Source organism: Lepeophtheirus salmonis, chromosome 7 (genome assembly GCF_016086655.4).
Source record: "Lepeophtheirus salmonis chromosome 7, UVic_Lsal_1.4, whole genome shotgun sequence".
NCBI lineage: Eukaryota > Metazoa > Arthropoda > Copepoda > Siphonostomatoida > Caligidae > Lepeophtheirus > Lepeophtheirus salmonis.
The window spans coordinates 28,600,916-28,626,065 of NC_052137.2; the positions used below are offsets into that span (position 1 = coordinate 28,600,916).

Consider the following 25,150-nt stretch of genomic DNA (forward strand, 5'->3'; position numbering starts at 1 on the left):
AAGGAGGAAAGGATAGTAAAGATAAAAGAATATTATCAACGATATAAGATCCTGGTCTGTATCGGTCGAAATATGTCTAGAAAAAATTAGTTATGACCGAATCGAATAAAAAGGTTCTTGGATCGAGTCTCATAATTAACACTAATATTTAATTAAAGTTGAATAATGTGGGAGTTAAAATATTATCATGTTTTTGAAGATACTAAATTATTATTCATGTATGTCATTGTATACAATCACTACTCAAATAAATAATTACTGTAATATAATTAGTTGCAAATCACGTACTCATAAGAGACTACGTCATCAATGATTGTAATCATTATTGTCTCCTTCGACGTAATTATATGGAATTATTATAATATGTATACTGTACAACATAAGACTTTGTGTGTTTGAATAACGTTCTACGCGCCGTGGCGCGTAAAACAAGGCCAATGAAGACACATTTAATCAATCAGGGTCATGTGTAGAAATATGTTTTTGTATGTAAGATTCTAAAGGGCTTCCTACCTACATACAAACAAATATAGGGATGGAGGTAGGTAGGTGGATTCAAGGGAGGACCCCCCCCAAGGTCTAGATAGAAAATAGGTTTACCTCATTCTTATGTATTATGTAAGAGCTTTATTATGGATATTTTATTTGATACAAGAGTATGTAAAATTGATACTGGGCTAAAGGGGCAGAACCCCCCCCCCTCCAACGAAAAAAAAAAAAATTACTAGAATATTTTATGGTCAGGATGTAGAAATTTGCGCAAAATAAGAGAACTTTTTTTTATTTTGGTAAATATGCAGCAGAAACATAAATTAAAAAAAAAAAAAATTCTTGTGAAAAACTATGGACTTTTCAAAAAAAATTTAATATTTGAAATTTGTTTCCAAAAAATTTAATTTCTAGTGAAAAACAATGGACTTTGCAAAAAAATTATTAATATTTGAAATATTTTTTCCAAAAAAAATAATTTTTTGTTATTACCTACTGATTTTAAATTTTTTTTTATAAAAATTAAATATTTGAATTTTTTTTAATATCTGAATAGCTGAGGATTTTTGAATTTTTTTTCCAACAATTTTAATTTTTCATTTTTATTTTCCAAAAAACTAATTTTCTCTGAATAGCTACTGATTTTCTACAAAAAATTCCAAAAAATTTAATTTTTAGTGAAAAGCTATAGATTTTTCAAAAAAAAAAAAATCAATATCTGAATATAATTTTTAGTGAAAAGCTATAGATTTTTCAAAAAAAAAAAATCAATATCTGAATATAATTTTTCAAATATGTTTCCCAAAAAAATTTATTTTTTGTTGTTTGTTACTGATTTAAATATTTTTTGGAAACTTCAAAGTATTTAAATTTTTTTACTATAGTTGAAAAGCTGTAGATTTTTGAAAAAATTTCCAACCAGTTTAATTTTTCAATTTTATTTTCCAAAAAATTTAATTCCAAAAATCTGCATATGTATTTTCTACTAATAACAATTGAATATTCTACATCATAATTATTGTATGTATATTCAGTAGCAACACTATTTGTAGAATAAATGTTCAATGTAAAGCCTCGGAATTTTCAGCCCATTAATGTATTAATGCAGCTCAATATTTAAAGACATACTTGAGTCAGTTATAGGCTTATTAATCAAATTTTGTGGGATGAGATAAGATACCCATATGCTTTTGCGATATTTTATAACCTTTATTTTATTTAAAAACTTATATTTGCCCCAATTAACCCTTTTCTAAAGACAATATTATGTCCATTGCTTATTCTGTTAGGGTAACAATCAATTTGGCTTAGTTTAAGTGCAATTTGTGACACACCCTAAATGGTTAATATGAATCATTTATGGGTAGATTTGTACGATAAATTGCCGAAGAGTACACAAGAAATCTTTCACTAAATTTTGAGAAAAAAAATTCTTGCATGATTTTGTGTTGACGGGTACATTTGTAAAATTAATTTTGGCTGGCCCTATAATTTCACTGTATAACGTATATAAACTGAAAAAAGGATATTTTAATATTATTTTGAGTGGATTTTATCTTTTTCTGTAATAAAAACGTGAGGTTAAAATAATTTAATCTTAATTAAGTTTTAGTTTAAGGTCTTTAAATCACGTTTTTTCTCTGTTTACTCACTTTGATTTCCCAAATAGTTATTACTATACTTAATAGATGCCGACAACTGGGATGCTTGATCCATGCTGTCATAATTTCAGAAGAGACCAATCAATGCATTATATTAATTTTGTGCAATGCACAGAGTATCAAAATGTAAAAAAAATGTATCGTCATCATACTGGAAATTGGCCATTTTAATAAAGGCATAAACAATCCCATTTTATAAGAATATAAGGCCTTGCCCTTAGAAATACAACAATTAAGTTATTTTAACTATTTTAGTATGGCATTGGATGAGTTTTCTATAAGCTATATTAAAAGTTTTATATGTATGTGTCCAACAAGGCGTCCCTTTTTGGTTTATAATACAATCCGTGACGTATGTATTAATGCTTAATTAGACGATTGTATCTTTATTGTGAATACTTCCTAACCTTTCCTTTCAAAATAACCCGAATAAGGGCTTAAATATAGACAATGCTAGTCAGTTCATCTAACTATCGAATTTAAGAAAATTGTACACAGGATAACAAGTGCTAATTGAAGTATGGTCAATCATTGCTCAAAACAATAAAAAGGCAAATAGGTAGTTGACAAAAAATAGAATGTAAATTAAGCAGAGCAGGGGGTTTCGCAACATAAAAGCTCCTCCGTACTTCCGTATGGATACAGAACCATCTAAATAAATGGTTTGGATATTCGGTACGGACTAAAATGAAATAATGTCATAATCAAATCTACAAATATTGAATTTTAGCTATCTAATTGTGCCTCTTTGTATCGGTATTCGTTTGATCTCTCAAAACCTACCCTAATAAAAAGTAGTAATGGGTCACAAGTTTTTTTAAAGCTTCAGTATTAGATTTTTATTCAGTAAGACTTGTCGATTAGCTTCACAACCCAAGTAAACTCGCAACACATCAGGCATAAAAAAGAGAGGAGGGGGGTAACAATAAACATACTCTCTGAAAAAATGATATGGAGGTACAGATACCAAATCTTAAAAATGGTACACTGCCCAGCTCTGAAATTTTGTATATACACACCACTAACTTTACGTTATATAGGATAAGCTTTACCATGTTTATGCTCTAGAAAATGGATTATAAATTAGTAGCATGATGATACAAATGAATTTTCTAGGCATTAAAGCCAACATACATTTCCCTACATGCATGTTCGAGCATCAAATGTATTCCATACGATTGAACATTTCCTTAAATTTCCTATTACTTATTATTACATTAAAAGCATATTTCAATCATATATATAATATGTATGTTTTAACGAGAAAACCCTTGGATTTTTACATAAATATGCTATAAAGAGTTTGAGAAAACTTTTTGCTACGCAGAGATGGCTTTTCAGTTCATGTGAGATGGTTATATAAGGATTACACATGTACTCAAAAGGAGAGATAATTATATTAATCGATTATCTCATAAGTAAATCATTCTTTAATGATTTACTTATCTTCCATTCAGCATGGTCCTTTCAACGACAAATACATGCATTTAGTTATTTATTCATAGCAATCAAACAAATCTATATGATATATAATATGAAAAAGGAATATTAATTATTATTAATCCATCAAATGATCGTTAATCACAAGTTCGGCCTTTCGTTGTACTCATAAGCAGCAAATAATTTTAGGACTAGAAATAAAACAAAAATAGAACAAACCAAATTGTACCATCCATCATGAACAAAGGATAAAAACTACATAGGTCTGTACATATAAATAAAAGCATTCGGACTCGTAAAGAAAAGAATTGAACAGCTAACTCTAAAAGAGTCATTAATAATATTTTCTTTTAAGAAGTGCTTTTATTTGTAATAATAAAATGTATGGGATCCCGTGAACAAGGAATAATATGTAATCCCTATAAGACCAATTTGTAACTAACTGAGCATCATTGAAAAAAGTTACTCTGATCTTAGTTATGCTAAGTTTAAAATTTATGTTTATTTAATGGGCCTCTTGTATAAGCAAATTGAAAGAAATTAAAAAACCAATAAAATGATACCCTTGTAATCCAATATTAACATTTCTATTTTGGGTTCTACAATGTAGGATAATTATTTTGACTACTCGCAAGCAGAGTTCAAACTATTCTCAAATGTCAGTCAGATGATGCTAACTGATTCAGTCTTGTTTTCATGTAGTTTCTTGGAATTGTAGGCTTAAACTCGGTGGGAACCTACTCAAGGCTTGACTCAGGATCCTTAAAAATTAACTAGTCGGCTCGTAAGTAAATATATTTGTGATGTGTCAACATAAAAATAATCTTGAACAAAAAAACAAAAGGAAGAAGAAAATCCAAAAATATTTTTTTTACTTCTGATATACTTATAGACCAATATTTCATGGACACATGCTTATATTTCAAATTTTGGATATAAGATAAGATAATTAAGAATTTCAGCTATGCTTTAAAACCTTTATTTGATTTAAGAGCCTTATATTGATCCTGATTAAATAAATCCTATCTATTTTATCCGTTTGTTCATAATTCGTCAAGGAATACAAGTATAATCCACACTTAAAATCATTCTTGCTTGCTTTTTGTGGTGATGGCCACACTCAATATAATGTACAATATATGGGAGTAGACATTACTATTTTAAGAAGAGGTATTCATCTGTGCCCACACTTGAAGTTATTAACGATAGATTGAAAAATAATAGTAAAAAAAGCATTGCAATATTATTACCTTATGATATAATATAAATATATAATGGGTATCCCTTTGTTATTTTAGGGAATGGGTTAGAAGAGGGGAGGGGGGAGGGATTGAAACGAATTATATAAGAAGACAATAGAAAATATAATAATATCAGGGTTTTTTAATCATTAATAAAAGAGAGGTGGAGTCGAAGACTCTTAAGCCTGATTGATGATGACAAACATTGCTAAACCAGGCGTATCCATAAGGGGTGGGCTGAAGGGGCAGTAGCCCCGCTATTACGATATTTTTCTTTTTACTAGAATATGTTTTCGTCATACTGGCAAATTATGCCGAAGAGCAAAGAATGTAATACTTGAAATTTTTTGTAAATATCTACTTATTTTTAATTTTTTTTGGCAAAAAATTACTATTTTTGTAAATAGCTGTTGAATTATAAATAAAAAAATTTAATTTTAATTTCTGGATTTTTTTTTTTAATTACAAAAACTGAGCCCTTGTCAAGATAAAAGACCATCATACTCTCTTACCATTCTTGAGGAGTATCGTCCTTCCTTCAGGGGACTCTGAAGTCAGTAATGCATCCTCATCGTCCTCTTGAATAGAGAGCGGCAAAAATAGAGTCCATATGACTAGGTACTTGTATAATAACATGTTAATTTTAGTTGTAGCTCCTTGATGCAAAACACTACATTTCTTTTGTTAGCACAAAAAACAAAAGATACAGATAAACCTTGAATAAATATTATTTAAGAAGACGTCGTCACTCGTCGTCAGAGATCACATTCAATACTGAAAAACACTTTCAAAAGAATGGTTGATCATTTAGTGGTATATAGTAAAAAAAAAAGAAAAAAAAATGGATGAAAGAGGGGGGACGTGCGTCCCGCGTATTTAGTACATCTCTTCTCTTCTATGCTGTTAACGTGTTGTAGGAACAGCGCTGAGGAAACGAATTTTGAAAGGGTTTATATATATATAATATGTATGTATATAGTATTTACATATTCTATAAGTAACCAATAATACTATATACTACAGTGTGCGTTAACGAAATCTGAAACAGTATAAAAGGTTAAAAATAAAAAGTTAGGAATAGTTAGAAATTTGAAATTTGTGAGGTACTTTTTTTAATATATTTTTACTTATAAATATCATGGAAAAAACAAAACAAAACAATCTTAAGCTCTTGCGTGCAAGTCGAGAAAATAACACTTGAACGTGATCTACGAATTTCTTTTAACGCACTCCAAGCAGTTGGGCGTCTCCAAGAACACTGTCTACGCCAACAGCCGTTGGAGAGGAATAATGGCTCTGTAAAAAAACCAAAACTGGACTAGGAGAGATGAATTAAAACAGTCCTTGCATAAGGGCCCGTGCATGAGATCTCTCTGTGTGTTTCACACCATAATGTCCAAAGAGCTATCAAAAAAGTTGGTGGAGAGGCCACTTTTGACACCATTAGTGAAAAAACCATCTCCTCCGTTGCAAAACTCTTTTGATTGAGGAGTTTGAACTCTTTTTTCTTGCCCTCCTAAAGTTCTGATGCCAATCCATTCGACTACACTTCTTGGTTGTAGGTCAAGGGAAAGGCATGTATACTCTGTTATTCAAATACCGAGGCCCTCAAACCAACAGTCAGCTAGCAATGGAACGCCATGACCATAGACTACTTCCGCATTGGGTACCAAGACTTCCACCGCCACCTGGAAGCTATCATCGCCACTAAGGGCAGCTTCTATAATGATTAAGAGAGCTCAGAAACACATCTATTAATAGATATTTTTTTTGAAATTCCATTGCTAATGAATAAATGATATCTTGCTGAAGTTTAAATTCATAGTATTCCGATTTTAATGAATCACCACTCTGTATTTGCAGTTAGGGACATATTTGAGGCATCTTTGTTAAACTTTAAGGATTAGAGTCCGAAGTTTGGAAGGAGTCTAATTCATGTTGTTATTTTTGCCCTGCATCCTGCAAACCCCACCCCTCCCCCCACCCTCATAGCCAGATCTTATCGAACCTCCCACTGAAGGCTTTCAGTATTCCTGCCTGGCACAAAATGGATGAGGCTTACATCTGAAAGATTTGCTCTGTCTTTAAGAACTGTTTTGAAGTTGTTTGGCACAGCTAATGGGAATCATATATAAAAAATTAAATGCTGATTTATTAAACTTAATTTCAAGTTTGTATTTCTATTTGTTCTTGAGATATATGATGAAATATTATCTTACTGATATTTGTTCCTATTTCAGTTACACACCCTGTATGTACTATAGAGCTATTTGTTTTTCAACTATTTTGGAATTTTGATTTGGGGTATTGCGAAAAAGTTGTGATATGAAAATTATCTTTGCAAATTGCATGTTTCTACAAGGTCATCTTTAGGTAGCCCCCCATAAAAAAAAAAAATCAAAATTTTCCAAAAATGGAATTCTTCAAATTTTTCAAGGAATTTTTTATTTATTGTGAATAGTGAATAGATTTTTAAATCTCCAAAAAAATTTATACTTCTAACTTTTTAACAAAAAATCCAAAAACCAAGTACCCCACCCTCCCAAAAAAATATATAAGTATAGATAGTTTCTTTGATGGCTGTAAGAAAAAAGGTTAGTCATGAACTATGAAGTCAGAAAATATTTTGGCGGATGAATAATATCGAAATTATTTATTTTTTATAGATCTCGAAACCTTTTGGTCTGTAACCTTCATGATTTGTATTTTATAATATGGTCTTCAATTATTATTGGTATTTTAACTATATTAAAATTATCAAAATATCCAATTAACCAAGATACAGTTAATAATATGTTATTCATATACAATATCAATGAATGTATAGGATCCATCCCTAAGGCTAATCCAATTTAAGTCATTCAATAAAAGAAGAAGAATATACACATTTAACCCGGAACCATTACGAAGTCTTATTGACTCTTCTTCCTTCTAGATTATTATATGTACATTTATCTACAGCATACCAACAAAAATTAATTCACTCACTTTATTCGTAGAATATATTATGTATATATATATATATCAATCCTATTCCCTTATTTCATTCTTATTGAGAGCAAGTAAATCTGAGCATCCCTTTTCACATTTACAGTACTTTAGGGTCTTCGTGTTCCCTCTTTTTTCGAACTTTGATTATGGCTAATTCCAAAAAGTTGTGATATGGTAAAAAAAAAATAACCTATTCAAGATTTTGTTTTCTGTGATGTCATCTTTAGATGGTACATTTATGTAGTTCAAAGGTTGAAGGAGACAGACGTGCTTTATTTTGTTCATAAATATAGCATTCATCATTTTTATGCATTAATTAATTATGATAGACATTAGTCTAAGCTATAAAAATTATTAATAAAGTTTTTTTTTTTTGTAAAGCTTTAACATGACATTTAATAATAGTCCAGAGCGTCTCTCCTCAAGCCTCTTTAATTTCCGCCCAGGAATCTGTACCACCAATGACACCGTATTCTTACAAAATCTAGCCAATAAATATAAAAAATTGCCCAGTTGCTACCAAATTTGGCTAAATTTAGCCGGAAATCGACTTATTTGGTAATACTGATGAGGCATACAAAATAAGGTAGGGCAACCAAAACGAAACAGACAACAAACATGTTCCATAATGGCTATGACGTTGTGGAACTATTACATTTAGTGTCTCCGTAGGAACTTATATAATAGTCTTAAAATAGTTTGCACCGTGTTTGTTATAATATTCATATTTGTCTCAACCCCCAATTAACGACCACATGATATTAGGATTGAGTCCCACAGCTTGGGAACCATTGATTTAGATTACAACCAATAGTTGTTGTTGCTTTTTCAGTCGAATTTGTAAGTGATAAGTAGACTGTATAATTACATTGCACTTTAAAGGAGTGGCAATATAATATGATGCACCAAAGCATTAATTCTATATGTAAGCTTCCTCATTTCTTGACGTGCAGTTCCAGTCAACTACAACACGTTAGAACTCAATAAATTTTTGATTTTTTTCCATTGACCTTCCTCTAAAGTAAAGTCTGACGTAAATATGTTATAACTATAAAATGTACATTCAACATACATAATGAAATAATGCAAATGATTTCAATCAAAGTAATGTAGGATTTATCTCAAACAGATGTGCTTTCACGAATAACTAAATTGATATATCATAATTAAATACATGCACCATAGCATAAATATGTACAAGGCATTTTAATGGGTAATCAGTATGTATGTGAGTTGTTGCCCCAGATGTGCTGCGGCAACGTAAATTACAGTCTTGAGCCAAAATCAAGAAAAGTAGTAAATCTTTATTTATTTTTGTACTTCACAAACCCAATATTTCATAGACATATTTGGGTCTATTTTAGGCTTATTATTCAAATTTATAGTAGGAGTTAGGATACCCAGTAATTTTTGCTATAGTTTAAAAAGTTTATTGAGTTTACCAGACTTATACTGTTCCCCATATGCCTCTTTTCAAATAACACATTTTTAATTGTAATGATACATTTTGGCAACATTAAATGAATTTGCAAAGGCTTCAGAAGAAGAATTTATTTAAAGAAATTGACGATAATTCGTAAAAGAGTACAAATGTAATATACACTTAATTTTGAGAAACATGATTCTAGTCTGCTTTTGCAATGACAGGCTACATATATAAAATTCCATGACAAAAATTAAATAACTCAGAGATTATAGTCGGTATAAGACAATGTATTTTATAACTAATTCTAATGGTTTAATATTAACCTACAATTGACCGATATTTGATTCAATGTACAAGGCCTTGTTCTGAACAAATTTACAGAAAGGCCTTGTCATCGATTTGCAATTAGTACATGCAACTTCTTCCAGAAAATGTTGGCCATGCAGGCTCAGTAACTGCCATGAGGGAGTCCTTGGTGAGTCTGGAAACTGCAATCACTTCAACTTTGGGCATACTTTACATTGCAAAGTCAAGATAAGTGAAAGATTCCTCAGAATAGTCTTTCTACCATTCACACATTCTTTGTGGTGTGGAAAGAGGTCCAATCCTGTTGTTGCAATAGTTCTGACTTGAGTAAAAAAACCATGGAGACCCACTGCTGCTTGACGGAGGCCTTGTGGTCATACAAATTTTGGTGAGGCATAACACAAGCTCTATTGTCGTCTACATCATAATTGGAATAGTCGAAGAGGAACAGTCTGGGAAACATAACAGACCTGTTGACCCATTATCCCTTAAGCGAGTTAACAATTTCTGACCTCTCTTGAGCTGGTTGCAGTTGAAAACAGTTGTCGATGTATTCCTACATAAAAAGCCTTTCCCAAATCCTTCTCATGCCATCTCAAAGTCTAATCACGAACATTGAGAGCAGTTGACTTCTGACAACTGGTCTTTTTTAAACTTTTTTATTTATTGTTTATTCACTGGAATAGTTCTTACTTTTATTAACGCAACCTAGCATTCTAAAATATTAAACCTAAATTAATCCAGAATGATTGAAAGTCAAGGCCACGATTTTACCTCTCACACTGTACATCCTTCTTAGTTACCAGCTGAAATTAAAATCATGTTTTTTCCCCGAATATGTCGCAAGTAAAAATGGCTCTCATTTTTCTAGTTCATTTTTGGTGTCTTGTACTTTTACATTCCGTAGTGGTCATATTTTTAGCAACAATGTACATATTCATTCATGATATGAGTCTTATGTGACTATATGACGTCATGTAGTTCAATTAAGAGTGTTGTTTGTATTTGCATACAAGTTATGAGTATAGGTTTAATTAGGTAGGCGGAATGTTTATGTACCTATTCATTGCATACAAGCTTTGTTGAAAGATGAGTTGATACAAGTGCGCGTTCCTTGGCCATCTTCTACTCACATTGAAACTTTTCTCCTTAAAGCAATTCATTCATAAATAATTAACTACACTAATTAAGCATATAGTCTTTGCTAGTATGTACAATATCTGAGATTTTCATATAGGCACGTACCATACAAAATTTATATTAAAACACTTGAGAATAATAAATACCAGACTTTTTTTTGTTGCAAAAAGTTGTGAATACATTTTTAAAGTATATAATAACATTCTATAATATATGCGACTACATATTATGCTTGAAAAATAAATGAAGAAGATAAGATGTAAATAACAACTACGCTTATTCCATGTATGGGAAATGAGTAAACTAGCAATATACATAGCAGTTGTATTTTGAAGAAATCTATTATTTTTACGTTTGTTGGCTTGAATTATGTGTATTTAACGTTGTATAAGTATGATCAGTTCAAACAAGATGGCGTTAGACATAACAGATTTGCTAAACATAATGAACTAATTCGACAATTTTGCAGTTGTTGAAGATGAACAACAGCAAAGAGAAATTACACCATTTTTTATAGCCTTTCTTCAAAATGTTAAAAACGTAAGCCAAGCCACTAAAAAATGTAAATAGTATTTGAGGCCTTATACTGTAAAAGCCAATTACATATAATTTTGGGTTCCTTCCTAATTTTGATGTCCAACTACGCTCTGGAAGACAATTGTCAAAAATGCGTATAAAATATTGTAAATATTCAATTCCGACCGTCATGTAAGGTCATGATGTTTTGATTACCTAGGGGATAAGCATTATTGATTTTTTTTTATCCATGAGTTTCTTTTTACTGCATCTTATCCACAAAGTGGTGTGGCGGTTTCTAGTTAGGGGGCATTACATAATTAAATGAAATAGGGTATTCCTTTTTATTAATTTATCTAACGCCTCAAATATGATTTTAAATTTGAATTTATAATTTATAAAATAACTAGTCGTTGTTTCCGGAGTAATTCTCGTCAACTAGACATATTTTGCTCTAATAATATAAAAGGTAACTATCTCGCTAAGAAATCCCCAGAGTTAATTTCTCTTTTCCAGCTGCACACTTATACGTAGTTACTCAATATTTATTTGTTATGTCCTCAATAATGAAATATGTATAATAACGGCTTGAGAAAAAAATAAGAATCTAATCTTATGACAGATGAGATACTGAGTACTTTAATCTCTAGAACCCTACCTCAAAGAACCTTCACTTCACACACTCAAGGCTAGTCGCAAAACGCCATTAATATAAATACATGAATTCTTATTTCTAAGATATAAAATATGATATGATATACATCAGGGAGTACTATATAGAGTGCACCCTGAACACACGCTCAATGCTTCGTGTAAAGCGACTGACATATTGCAAAAAATGTATTTGTTTGCATTTATTTCCTCTGGTTTTTGTATTGCTCGTGTACAAATGAAGTCAACGTCACTATCAAACAGAAAAAGTATCCCTTCCTACCATCAGAATACTCTCTCTCAATTAATTGGGTAATCTACGGTCAATTGATTTGAATTAAGAGCTCCGCTCAAGGGACGATTTCAACGTTTCTTTATTTTATCGCTGAGTACGGAGATATGTTATGATTTCATGGGCAGTTAAAGGAAATAAGTTGATTGGTTATTATTACATCATCAATGTTAATCAGAGTTGAATAAAATTGGAATTGCCGATTAAGTATTACCATAAGAAAAACAAAAATATATTAAGTAATTAATTAATATTATACACCCCCCTTCTAAGCTGATACGTTTGATCAATCTTTCGTACATCTTGTAGTATCTATAAATTTATTTCTCTATGGATGGAACAAGGCCTGGTGACAAAACAGGTAGAATACCCATACTTGAGTCCCCACAAAATGAATAGTGTATGCAAAGAAAAGGCTTCACCATATTGTCAGCTCGGAAGAGGTGAATAAGATCCGTGTATGAAGAAGTTGGACCATTTGTCTTTTTAGCAACATAATTAAAATGCAGCCTGCATTGCACAGGGGATTTGCATCATATTATGAAGATTTTGTTCGTGAAAAAATACTTATAATATGGGGATATAATTCATGACAGTGGTAGAGCATTTTAACGTATTATCATCATTCATTGTTATGTCCTGGTTATCCTATTTTAAAGGAATCATAATTATGTTTTTCACCAAATTAAACTCTTGCTCTAATTCATACAATAGTTTATATCTTTTTCCCTTTTTAAAGCAGCTGCATACTTTCATTGCAATTTTTTCATGCAAAATGTGTCCATTTTATATAAATGCTACATAATATATCGCCCCATCACTTTTGATTTATAATGTACAGGGAGCGGGGATTATATTGTCGCCTACTTTAAACCTTGATAACTTGAAGACGACATTATCAAATAAAAAAACCGGTTACCAAATAGGAAAGCCATTTTTGTCAGCTGACGATTTGTAGTTCAGTTAGCATCATGCCGTCATCATATGAGGAGATAAAGAGCTATAAGTGGAACGAGGAGCTTTCGAGGTCCGCCGTAGTCATGGCATTGGTTAATGAAATCTCAAATTCAACGATTGCTTCAACCTTAGGAGTAAATTTACGGTTCAGGGTATCCGTAAGAAGCTAGAGGACACCTGGGATATTTATGCCACCATAAAGAGGGCACCCTAGGAGGAGGGCGCCGACAGGAAGGTCAGGGGCGCCGACTTTGTCGACAAGGTGAAGAAGATGGTTGAAAATGAACCTACCAGGTCCATGAAGGCCATGGCGAGGGATCTGACAGGCTCTGGGTGGGGCAACAGGACTCAGCACCCTGCCATGTGTCCAAAATCTCCATGCAGTGGATAACCGAGAACTGTTATGACGTCGTAACCAAGGATTTGTGGGCTCCTAACTCTCCAGACCTTAATCCTTTGGACTATTTTGTCTGGGGCTATGTCGAGAGACATACCAACAGACATCCCCATGGTACCAAGGCCAGCCTGATAGACTCCATCAAGGAGGTATTCGGCAACATGGACAATGAGATGGTCAGAAGAGCCTGCGGCCAGTTCAGAGGCCGTTATTGATGCCAACGTTAATTATATCGAATGAATGGCTATTCTATACCTATATGCTCGTCATAGTTTTGATTTTCAATCAAAAAGTTAAAAAATGTATATTTTGTGTTGTTTTTTGTAGAAAAATATTTTGGCGACAATTTGATCCCCGCTCCCTGTATTCTATGGCATCGGATGAATACTTTCTATAAAGGAAGTCCGAGTCCAACAAGGAAACACACTTATAAACCTCATGCCAACCCTCATTGTTACTCTCCGTCTTTAATGAGCACACGCATTAGTAATTACTTCATTACAAAAGTTTTGAAAGACGTAGTGTATTTTCCTAAACAAACTCTTGTATGATTTGAAACAGCTTACTTTACGTACTATCAACTCAAAAAATTTCATTCAAGATCCTTCAAATACGTGAAATTTCCTCTCCCTTGACAGTCGAAGTTGAAACTGAATCAAAAAAATATAATTTTGTACAATATCATATTTATTCATAAAACTAATACCAATGGTGTATTTTATCATTTAAAGCTTCAGCTTCCATATAAAAGGTCACAAGACTCTGTTGCTCTGTAACAATAATAGAAAAATAACTCTGTATTTTACGTAAATAAATGCAACCTTTCAATTCTACATTTTTTTTTTTTTTTTGAAGTAAATATATTTGAGTATTTATTAACACTATACCTATGTATTGTATATACAATGCAAATATAAGTACTCTTTGTGAACAAAGCTTTCATATATATGAGGAAAAAAGGGAGAAAAATTACCTTCTTCTATTCGTATAAGTATAATATTTACCATTATTAAATATAAATATATTTATCTATACAAAAGGGCCTTGTCAAATTTAATTTATAAGTATAGTTATTTATATTAATAATATTTTTATTTCATGAATAATGCATTGAATTGATGGCTGCATCTTGGAAATATAAAAAAGGATAATTTATAAACATGTATTAAAGTTATAATTTATATATCCATATCCAGGGGCGTCCGTAGGATTATACATATATATATAATTAATTTCTAAAACTACAGCTTTTTACAAAAAAAAAAATCCATATCTATTCACCAAAAAATTTCCAAAATTAAATTTGAAATATATTTTTTTTTTTTCAAAAGTTTGGATTCCATTTGTACTCTTCTACCAATATTCGTCAATTTCCATCAACAAATTATGCTTATTAATCGTTTGTGTGTGTAACAAGTTACTCATAAAGTAGTTAAACTTGAGTGACAATATAAAAAAATGTTAAATTGATAGAGTTTATGGTAGAAAGAGCCATATCAGGGACAATATAAGTATTTCAAATGGATTATTGGGATTTAAACTATCGCTAAAATACATGGGTATGTTAACTCATCCTGCAAATTTGAATATAAAGCTCATAAATTGCCTAGAATATTATATTAATACACATATTGACCATAGGAAAAAGTGAAATAATTATATATACTGGTGCAAAGGTCAAAATGATCTAACGTGAAATTAATTTAGAGATTACATAGCAAAAATAAGCACACAGAACCTAAACCAAAAATATGTTGGAGTGCCTAAAAAAACTTCATTAAGAGCCTTGATATGTGATTTCTTCTACGAAATCTGGTTCAACCGATGCAAAAAAGTCCAAAGTATGAAGCATACACACATCATGCTGAAAGATACAGAACCAAAGAGTGTCAAACTTAGACTTGAAAAGATGAAATTGCTAGTGCGATTAGAAATATTCCTTACTCATAGCTGGAATTGAATAATATAAAAACAAAGAAAATAATAATAAATGATAGCTAGAATTTATTTAGTAATAAGTTCTAGCCACACACCTCCTACTTTAAACTCCAACTCTCTTGAAAAGAGGTTATGTTGAACAGATGAAAGTACATGGTTAGTAACTACGTCATTTTAAGCAGTTGTAGTAACCATAGGAGACCGATAAGGACAAGTCATACGACTGAAATATTTTATTAGGACCGGACTGCAGTCTTTTTAAAGCAATCCAACACTATATTTCTTAATATGTTTTCAAATTGTCAGCAATTACACCATTAATATGTCGATCATCCATGGAATATTTATTATTGCATGATCCTCATCCCAGGAAAATACGTTAAATCGTTAGTATAAAATAATTCATCTCATATTTTGGTTGCAACTTGTATAATTTATTAATACCAAATATTTGGTATTTGATTAGGAGCTGGTGATTTTATTTCCTTGCCTAACAATAAGGAGGTTAGTTCATTGGGTTGAGAAATATTTAAACTGCACGTTATTTATTGCGATACTAGGGGCTTGACATGTGTATGCATGAATAACATATTTAGAGTGGTCAATTTAAAAGGTTATATACAAATTTATAATAAATTTTTTGAGGACTGTGGATATTTGTAGATAAAGTATTCATAGGTGAAGTGTCTACCATTTTTATTTATTCTTTTAACTCATTAAGATGTTACTCATTTTTACAAAATAACAACTTAATGAGCATAATTGCGGGATTGATTTTTAATTTTTTTCGAATTTTGATTACGGCTGGAGGGGAAAGGTTGTCGTATAGCAAGACAATAACCAATGCAAAATTTCATTGTCCTACGAAGTAAAAAAGCAAAAAAATGTACTTACTAAATATTGATTCTAAGAAGACAGTTTAAATATTTTCATATTTAATAATTTTGAATGACATTTTTTAACCTATAAAAAGTGTCACATAAGTTGTTTTTTATATAAAATAGTGTTTTGGAACAAAAAAAGTTGGGAAAGTTTTATGATCTCAGTATAGTGTGCATCTTTTTTATACATTTTCAGAAAGGATAAAATCAAAGTTTCCATAGGTTATTCTCTCTTTTTGCTTTATAGTACAGCTTTAAGAAAAAAATGTATATTTGTTTTTAAATGCTAAAACAACACATATCATAATTACTCTTTGCAACATAATAATTAATCCCGTATTTTAATCGTTATTGACAAAATAAATAACAATGGTATCCTTTCAAACTAGATGATCTACCTAAAAATGACATAGTAGGAATATAAAATTATCTATAAGTGAGTTTCTTACAATATCAGCATTTTTACGAATTAATCGTAATTGAAATTCGAAAAAGTTGGGAAATAAACCACCAATATATGCTTCATTTCATGATTTTTATTATATTGACACACACCATATATACTTTTATCTTATATACCTTTTATTTTGATATATATATATATGTCTTTAATTACGTTAAGTAGCTCCATTCGATGAAAATAAATGATAAATTGTATTTTATGTCTATAATTAAATCTTATTGATTATGTTGATGAAGAAATAAAAAAAGGAAGACATACTTTATCTTAAAAAATAGACTTTCTTTTCCCTTTGAGTACTCTTGAAAAATATCTTACCTAGAGAAAGAAAAAGATTTTTTGTTAAATACATTATAAATATTAAATATATATATTTAAAAGCTGCCAAAAATATGATCACGTAACATAATATATTTGTATATTTTAATAAATTGATATTTATGTAATAGGGAAAATCGACACTTTTTAAAATCTTTTTAACGCGTATTTAACTATATTGTAGCACACAACCTTTCTTTCGTAAAGAAACCGTAGTTTGCCAACTGTTTCCAAATAGGGAATTATTATTTAATAATGGTTGGGTATTCTAAACAGCTAAAAAAGAAGTAATTCAACCAATCAAGGCTCAAAGCACTGACTAAGAGAAAGTAAGTCATAACATCGAGAGCTGACAACAAAATGCATTGTATATTTTTGTTTTGGAGAAGTTACGCCGTGTTAACGAATAAAATCTATGTTGATCAGGGTTGGATTCGATTATTGCTAAAAAAATCAAAAATACACATCTATTCACAAAAAAATTGAATTATTTAAAAAAAAAAAATTTAATAAAATTTTTTTAATTTTTTTTTCGGAGAACTATTTTTGAGTCGTATCCCGGGATTTTTTGGAAATATTGTACAATTTAAATTTACTGATAGTCCTACTGATAAATCGTCATTTTAGCGTTATTGCTATCATATGCAAGTTATAACTTTAGAGACCAGTGAACCGTTTTTTGTAATTCCGTAAACAAACCCAACCCGCAAAAAAAAAAAAAAAAAAAAAAAAAAAACAAGTGATGAAGAAATTAAATTTTCGATATATGTGGGATCTGTATTGTTTTGAAATGTATAACCTGACCCGCAAGATAAAAGACTACTCGCACATCACACGAGTATAAGTAACTAGGTATATTAACAACATAGATAGGGCTTCAAGTATTTTGTTTTCTTGAAAGAGAGCAAAGTTTTTTATAAATTTCAAGATTGAACTAATATAATATCTACGTTTTTGTCATTTTTTTAAGGTTTTTTTTTAAATTTTCTCTTTTAAAACGTTTAACTTTGTTTGACGAAATTTCGTAAACCTGACATGAACGATCTATGTGATATCATATGACAAAAATCTTACTATAGAACTACATAAGTTTATAAAATTAAAATAAATTTGATACATTATAGTAAGTACGAGGAATTTCTTAAATTAAACAACTTAAACACTGTGAATAATATCAATCAAATAATGTATCAACCTCCTGAAAAATAAAAGGGAACCTCTCTCTAGGTCTTTAACATAGCCACCAATAAATTAGAAAAATAAAATTAAACGGATTAAATGTATTTTATATACACAAAACCTAATGTGTGGCATAATATAATATTCAACGGAATACATGCATTTTTAAAAACACGCAACCTAACCTATTTTTTACCATCTAAAATTTTGTTGTTTAATGTAAAGTATTCGTGCTAAGAAATTGCAATACAATTAGTCGTAAATGTGTAAACTTTTATTTATAAAAATATACACTGATATCTCACTATTAACATCAACAATGTTTTCTGTCAACTGTTAATATTATTTAAATTTTGCAGTTTTTTCTCCATTTGATAGAAAGGTTGCGTGGTCTATTGTTTTATTATATTTAGTTCCGAACATTTATCTGTGGAACAAGGTATAATTTAATCTTGTTAAGTTGATAATATATCACTAATACTATTAAATTGAGAGTTGTTTAATAAATTTTAGGAAGCATTACGGACGGTAAAGTACAACTTTTCTCGTGCAATTTGACAAACATAATTGTATATTCTTGTAATATTATATTTTTATCACATTTTAGGGTCTGACATATAATGCAACTCAGGTCAGGTGTAAGACTCATTATTTGTTGTTCTCAATTTAACATCCAATAATTCAGTATTTACCCTAATATTAATAAAAATAGTTTTTTTTCTAATACCCCTAAAATACTGACGTCACGTGAAAACAATCTATAGTTTAAACCAAGGATGTCCAAGACGTGTACCACGGGCTGCATTGCGACCTATTCAATATTTAAGTGCGGCCCACCACTAATTATCATTTCAAGTAGTATTTTTAGCAAAATTGTCATAATATCATCAAACACGTAGAACGCTCATTATACGTACAAACATAAAAGACGTCATCTCCTATTTTCTGAGACTCTTACAGCAGGGCGTCCGAGAAGGGGGTGGAGGGGCTATATCCCTCCGAAATGAATGATTCTTTTTTTAAATTATCGCGCTGGTTAAAATAAATTGAATGAGGAAACCAAAAAATGTATATATATATATATGTAAAATCCTGCGAATCCTGCTCAACAGGGTTGGCAGATTTTCAATATGGTGGTTTTGAATCTATCAATTGTATTTTTAAAGATTAGATGATCGTATACAAAATATAAGTACATACTTGATATAAGCATAAATTTTGCAAAATAACAAATTATTTTTTTGCAGGTTACTAAATTTTTTTCTTACTCAAAAGTTGACTCAACCCCAAGAAAATTGTAAAAATACTTACTCAACCGCCATATTTTATATGAAAGAACTAAGTTCAGACTCGAGATCAACACGTCAGGTGCTACTATAATTGAATACGGAATTCAAAAGATTTTTGGGAAAATCAAATTTTGGTTAATTATATTTTTGTGTCAGTACTTATTTATTCGGTCCAGTCTTCAGACCGGCCCCATCAGTCCTTGGGACCAGTCCTTCAGACTATCAGTCCACCGAATTATCAGTACTAGAACTGATTAAAAAAAGAAGAAATAAAGTCAAATGATGTTATCAAGGGCCGATCTTTATAAGGTTTTAGGACTGATATACATGACTGAACTGGAACTGGATCTAGACTTAAGCGGACGGGACTGCAGTCTTCAATCCTAAATAAGGACTAACACAACACTAGTTATCATAGATGAGCATTGAAAATATAATGAGTAATAACGCTAAGAGTCTGTTTAAAATCATAAAAACGTACTTGAATAAACAATTTAATAGGAAATACTAGAATTAATAAATAAAATATGGGAATTCTAACTGTAATTTACCAAAAAAAAAAATGCAAATAATTAAAATCATGGTCGATGATGTGTGACTTTGTTTTTACATATTTGTTTGTATGCATGCATGACTAGGTTCAAAGGATGTGCCCTATAATGTACAAAGATAAAATGGATAGAATGCAATTATTTCTTTCAAAATTCCTAGGATCGTGACACGATGCAAACAGGGTATACGCAGGAAAACGACCATTTTTGTTGTATCTGAAAATCTAAATCGATGATTAATCGAAGGGGATTAATAGTATTGGTCATAAGATAACATGGCAAGATTTACTATATTGTCTCAATATTGTAATAATTTCGACTTCAGTCAGAGAAAAACATTGGAAGAATTAACACTGAATCCTTTCATCAACTATTTGAAAAGAGGAAACTTGGATCTTCCAATAGCTTTTGTTACTAAAGCTATAAGAAATATTACAATGTCCTCCACTAAAAAGTGATTGAAATATCCTGTACTCTCTGGCAATCTTGAAGTGAGGTAAAAATTATTCGTATAACCATTGCAAGAGTTATTTATGCTGCGACGAGTATGAGCATAGTGATCTATACTTTACATTAAGATAGTAAATCTTTTACCTCTTTATCAATCTATTTCTTAGCTTATAAATGATAATTTTTATATATTTAAAAGAAGCGATTTTATTTATTTTTATGCTGAAAAGCAAACAAATATAATGGGTGCATTTATAACCAAAACATAAAAATTTCTTGTACGCAAAGAAAAGTTCTTACTCCTACTTTAGCACTCCAGATATTTTATCAATAGTTAAACTTCCCATGAGATTTTTAAACAAAACAGTTTAAGGATCTCCTTTAACAGCGTATTTGTGTTTTTGTTTCTTAAGTTTTTATTATTATTCAAAGTATCTGTTTATTTTACCTAGGATAAGCTATTTTATGTCCCAACCTTTGTTTACATGTGTTTTGCTTATTTGTGACTCTCCTTAAACATTTCATTCGTGTTTTACTTTGGAATTTATCAATTGAATCCATTATTTAAGGAAATACGGGCATGAAATATGCCTTTTGCCCAAGAAAAATAATATATGATTATTCTAGGGGCTTGACCGAGTGGCCCTTTGAAATAGACATCAACCCAAAAAGTGTAGTCGAGGGGATAGGCATCAGGGCTGTGCGGACGCCAAAAGAGTTGAAATGAGCTCATGAGAATAATTTAAAACTCATTCAAAAGAGTCCTGTAACGAAGGAGATAAGGTTTCTTTCGTTGCTAGTGACAAAAATGGCCTCTCCGCCCTAACAAGGCTCTTTTCGCTCACTTTTTTTACTCTCTGGACAGTTTGGTGGGAAACTCCGAGATTTCTTGCATGGGTTCTTATGGACTTGATGGGATTGGCCTGGGATAATTTCTTTAACTCATCTGGATTCAGTTTGACCTTTTTGACAGAACCCTTCTTCTGCTCAAACGTTTCAGACTTGCTGGTGGCGTACACGGTGGCCCCCAACGAGATGCCCAACTGCTTGGAGTGCGGAAAAGAATTATTAATTAATTTAAATCACTTAACCTTAATTAATTATTCAAGTAGTAAGTGATCAGATTTATATATATACAGGGAGCGGGGATCAAATTGTCGCCTACTTTAAACCTTGATAACTTGAAGACGACATTATCAAATAATGTCATGTTATGCCTCCCCACATGTTTGAAACGGGTCTAAAGGTAAATACAGAGGTATACCTGGATGTTATCGAGAAGGGGTTCTACCCTAGATCCAAGGGGTGGCCGGAGACAGGCCCTGGGTGTAGCAACAGGACTCAGCACCCTGCCATGTGTCCAAAATCTCCATGCAGTGGTTAACCGAGAACTGTTATGACGTTGTAACCAAGGATTTGTGGCCTCCTAACTTTCCCGACCTTAATCCTTTGGACTATTTTGTCTGGAGCTATGTCGAGAGACATACCAACAGACATCCCCATAGCACCAAGGCCATCATGATGGAGTCCATCAAGGAGGTATTTAGCAACATGGACAATGAGATGGTCAGAAGAGCCTGCGGCCGGTTCAGAGGCCGTATTGAGGCTGTTATTGATGCCAACGGTAATTATATTGAATGAATGGCTACTCTATACCTATATGCTCGTCATAGTTTTGATTTTCAATAAAAAAGTAAAAAAATGTATATTTGTGTTGTTTTTTGTAGAAAAATATTTTGGCGACAATTTGCTCCCTGTATATAGTGATAACCATATCATAAGATGAAATGAAATTTCATCTCAGGAAATTATGAAGCAAGATATACTAAATGGAGACGAGAGGGAGTAATTATTGTCATTTGCTAAGCAGAGGAAGAAGAAACTTACTTATAATTTTATGAAGGCATTATTATTTTTATTTTTTTTAACAATAGATCTAGAAATGAGGTATTTTCTTTTAATTACACAATGAACATATCTGTAAGAAAAGAAAATATATATTATAAAGAAAATGAATGTAAAAGTGAAAGTTTCTCCTAATTATATTTCTGTCTTCAGCCAATAAAAACTCAAGAAATATAAATGATTATCCTATTAGATGTACTTTTAATGTGTTTAACTAATATTGACTATCCATCAGTCATTTCTATCATTAGTATAATTAAATTTAAAACGTTAAGTATCATTATAATTTTGACGTTTAATAATGATGAAGATTTCAGGTGTTGTTTTCAACAACATATACAGGGTGTGGCCTTTATTTGACGACCGACACAATCCAATTGAATTTTTGCTTATTACTTGAATTTTAGTTAGTCATGGAGGCAAATTAAATTTGAAATTTGACATTTCATTTTTTTAAATATAATATCTGAAATTTCATTTTTTTTAAATTGAATAAATGAATTTTAATATGAGATTTTTTTTTGTAAATAGAAATGGATTTTTGAATTTTTGTTTACAAAATTTAATTTTGTAATTTTTTATGAATAGCTATAAATTTTTGAAAAACTTTTTCGAAAATTTTTAATTTCTTAATTTAAAAACCCAAGCTTCACCCAATATATACTCCTGCAGACGCCCTTGTATAAATATTCGATAGTAGATGTTCGAGATTGATTGATGATACTGTACCTAGTTTGTATCTATAATGAGGTGCTTAAGCAGAAATTGTTCGATGGAACGACTTTTAAATTCGATTTGAACCCTTGAAGATTTAAAACTGTACTGGGGGTGATTTCAAGACCTTGGGACCGTTTTATCCCTAGTAATAGCTTTATAGACTTATAATTTGTTGAGAAATGACTTCAAAATTGCAATAAATGGTTTGTAATGCTATAATCAGGCTTCATGTTAGACAGGCATATTTTAATTTTTTTGAAACATCTGATTTCAACCGAATATTTGGGCATCAAAGGATTTTTAAAAGCATTTTTTTTAATAAAATAAATTTTTAATAACTTTAAAAAAATATTTATTTTATAATTGATGACCTTGATAATCCTACGAAGCCCTATAAAGTCCACTGGGTATCCCCATCTAAGAATCAATGCTCTAATTTATAGCTATTATTCACTAACATTTAATTTCATCTTATAATTTTATAAATAAATACCTTAAATTGATTGAAATACTCGTGTATATGAATTGAAACGTTTTAATTAACATATTTGGAACTTCTCGTTATCTTAATATTTGTTGATGATTTTTTTTTTTTTTTTGTGCTGACAAATGTATTTATATGTAGCCCATAATCAAATTAGCTTCACATAATCCAATAAATGAAGAGAGTACATCAAGAATAGCCTTTTCATCAAAAAATGACTATCCTTGTTTGTATAATATATATTTTTATATTATTTATTTATCATTCTTAAAACATATTTTGTCTTTTTCCTATAAAAAAATAAAAAGTTATTTAACAATTGATTAGTTCTAGCATTTGTGCTGTATGTGAGTCATATTAAGATTTATCCGTTAGCACAAAAGTAAGCTGGAATGATTTTTTTTATTGGGTGATGATTACATTTGTATTCTTTAACGAATTATTGTCATTGTCTGCAAACAAATAATACTCATTAACCCTTTGGATGCGTCATATTCTGCAATTAAAGTTTCCAAAATTCATTGTCCCAATAAAAGAAGCACAAATTGATAGATTTGATTAAAATGGGACCATATCAGGATCAATATAAGTATCTTTTATCAAATAAAGAATCTAAGGTATAGCTATATTTCTTAGCTATCTTAACTTATACTACAAATTGAAATAGTAGGCATAAAATTGACTAAAATATGAATATATTAACTATTGACATGCATACAAAGCATTAAAGAGCGGTGCTCAATTGATTTTTTTCTCAAAAAATACAGTAAATAGCTATGCATCTTTGAAATTTTCTACCAATTTTGATTTTTTTTTCAATTTTTATATTAGATTTTTCTTTAAAAATTAGTTATAAATTTGTCAACAGATGTCTATTTTTGAAAAAATTCCAAAAAAGTTCAATATTTGAAATTTAAACTTCAGATATTTGTTTGAAAAAGATGCCACTTTTTGACAAAAATTTAATTTTACAAGTTATTTTGCCATTTTTTATTTCATTTTTGGATATTTATTTTACAAAAATCCAAACTAAACAAAAATATATATATTATCCTGCTTACGCCCTTGGAATAGTAGAATAACTTCTACCAACTGATTTTGGGTTGTTGTTTTTTTTTTTTGTTTCTTTTTGTATGAAAGGTTGTTTGTTACAATATTTAAAAATGTATATATACAGAAAAAGAGATTTTTACTTTTATAATATGTGTTACTATTTGTAAATTACAGGGCTTAATATAACCTTAATAACACATTCAAGTTATTATTCAAAAACATATTACATTATTCTCGATGTCGGTAATAATAAACCATATGCATGAATATATGTTTTTGATTCTCCTACTTAAGTCCTTGTACGCACATATATATATTTAAGTGAACAAACTTTCCTTATAGAGACTTTAAAATGTCACAAAATGGGAAAACCTTTTATTAAAAAAGTTGACCAGGCATCACTTCATAAATAAAAATA

General features: G+C 30.4%; 1 protein-coding gene across 3 annotated transcripts in view; it reads right to left on the reverse strand.

The window, feature by feature from the left end:
• LOC121122229 (uncharacterized) overlaps window positions 1-25,150 on the reverse strand; it is a 76,155-nt gene that overhangs the window by 20,866 nt on the left and 30,139 nt on the right. Inside the window, exon 1 of one of the 3 annotated variants that reach the window (XM_040717220.2) lies at window positions 5,344-5,643. The exons of 1 other annotated variant lie outside the window; for it this stretch is intronic. In XM_040717220.2, the coding sequence (XP_040573154.1) occupies window positions 5,344-5,467 (124 nt within the window). In that variant the 5' untranslated portion in view covers window positions 5,468-5,643. Of the gene's footprint in view, window positions 1-5,343; window positions 5,644-25,150 lie in introns of those variants that run through there. One more of the 3 variants, XM_040717221.2, reaches the window with a different exon arrangement.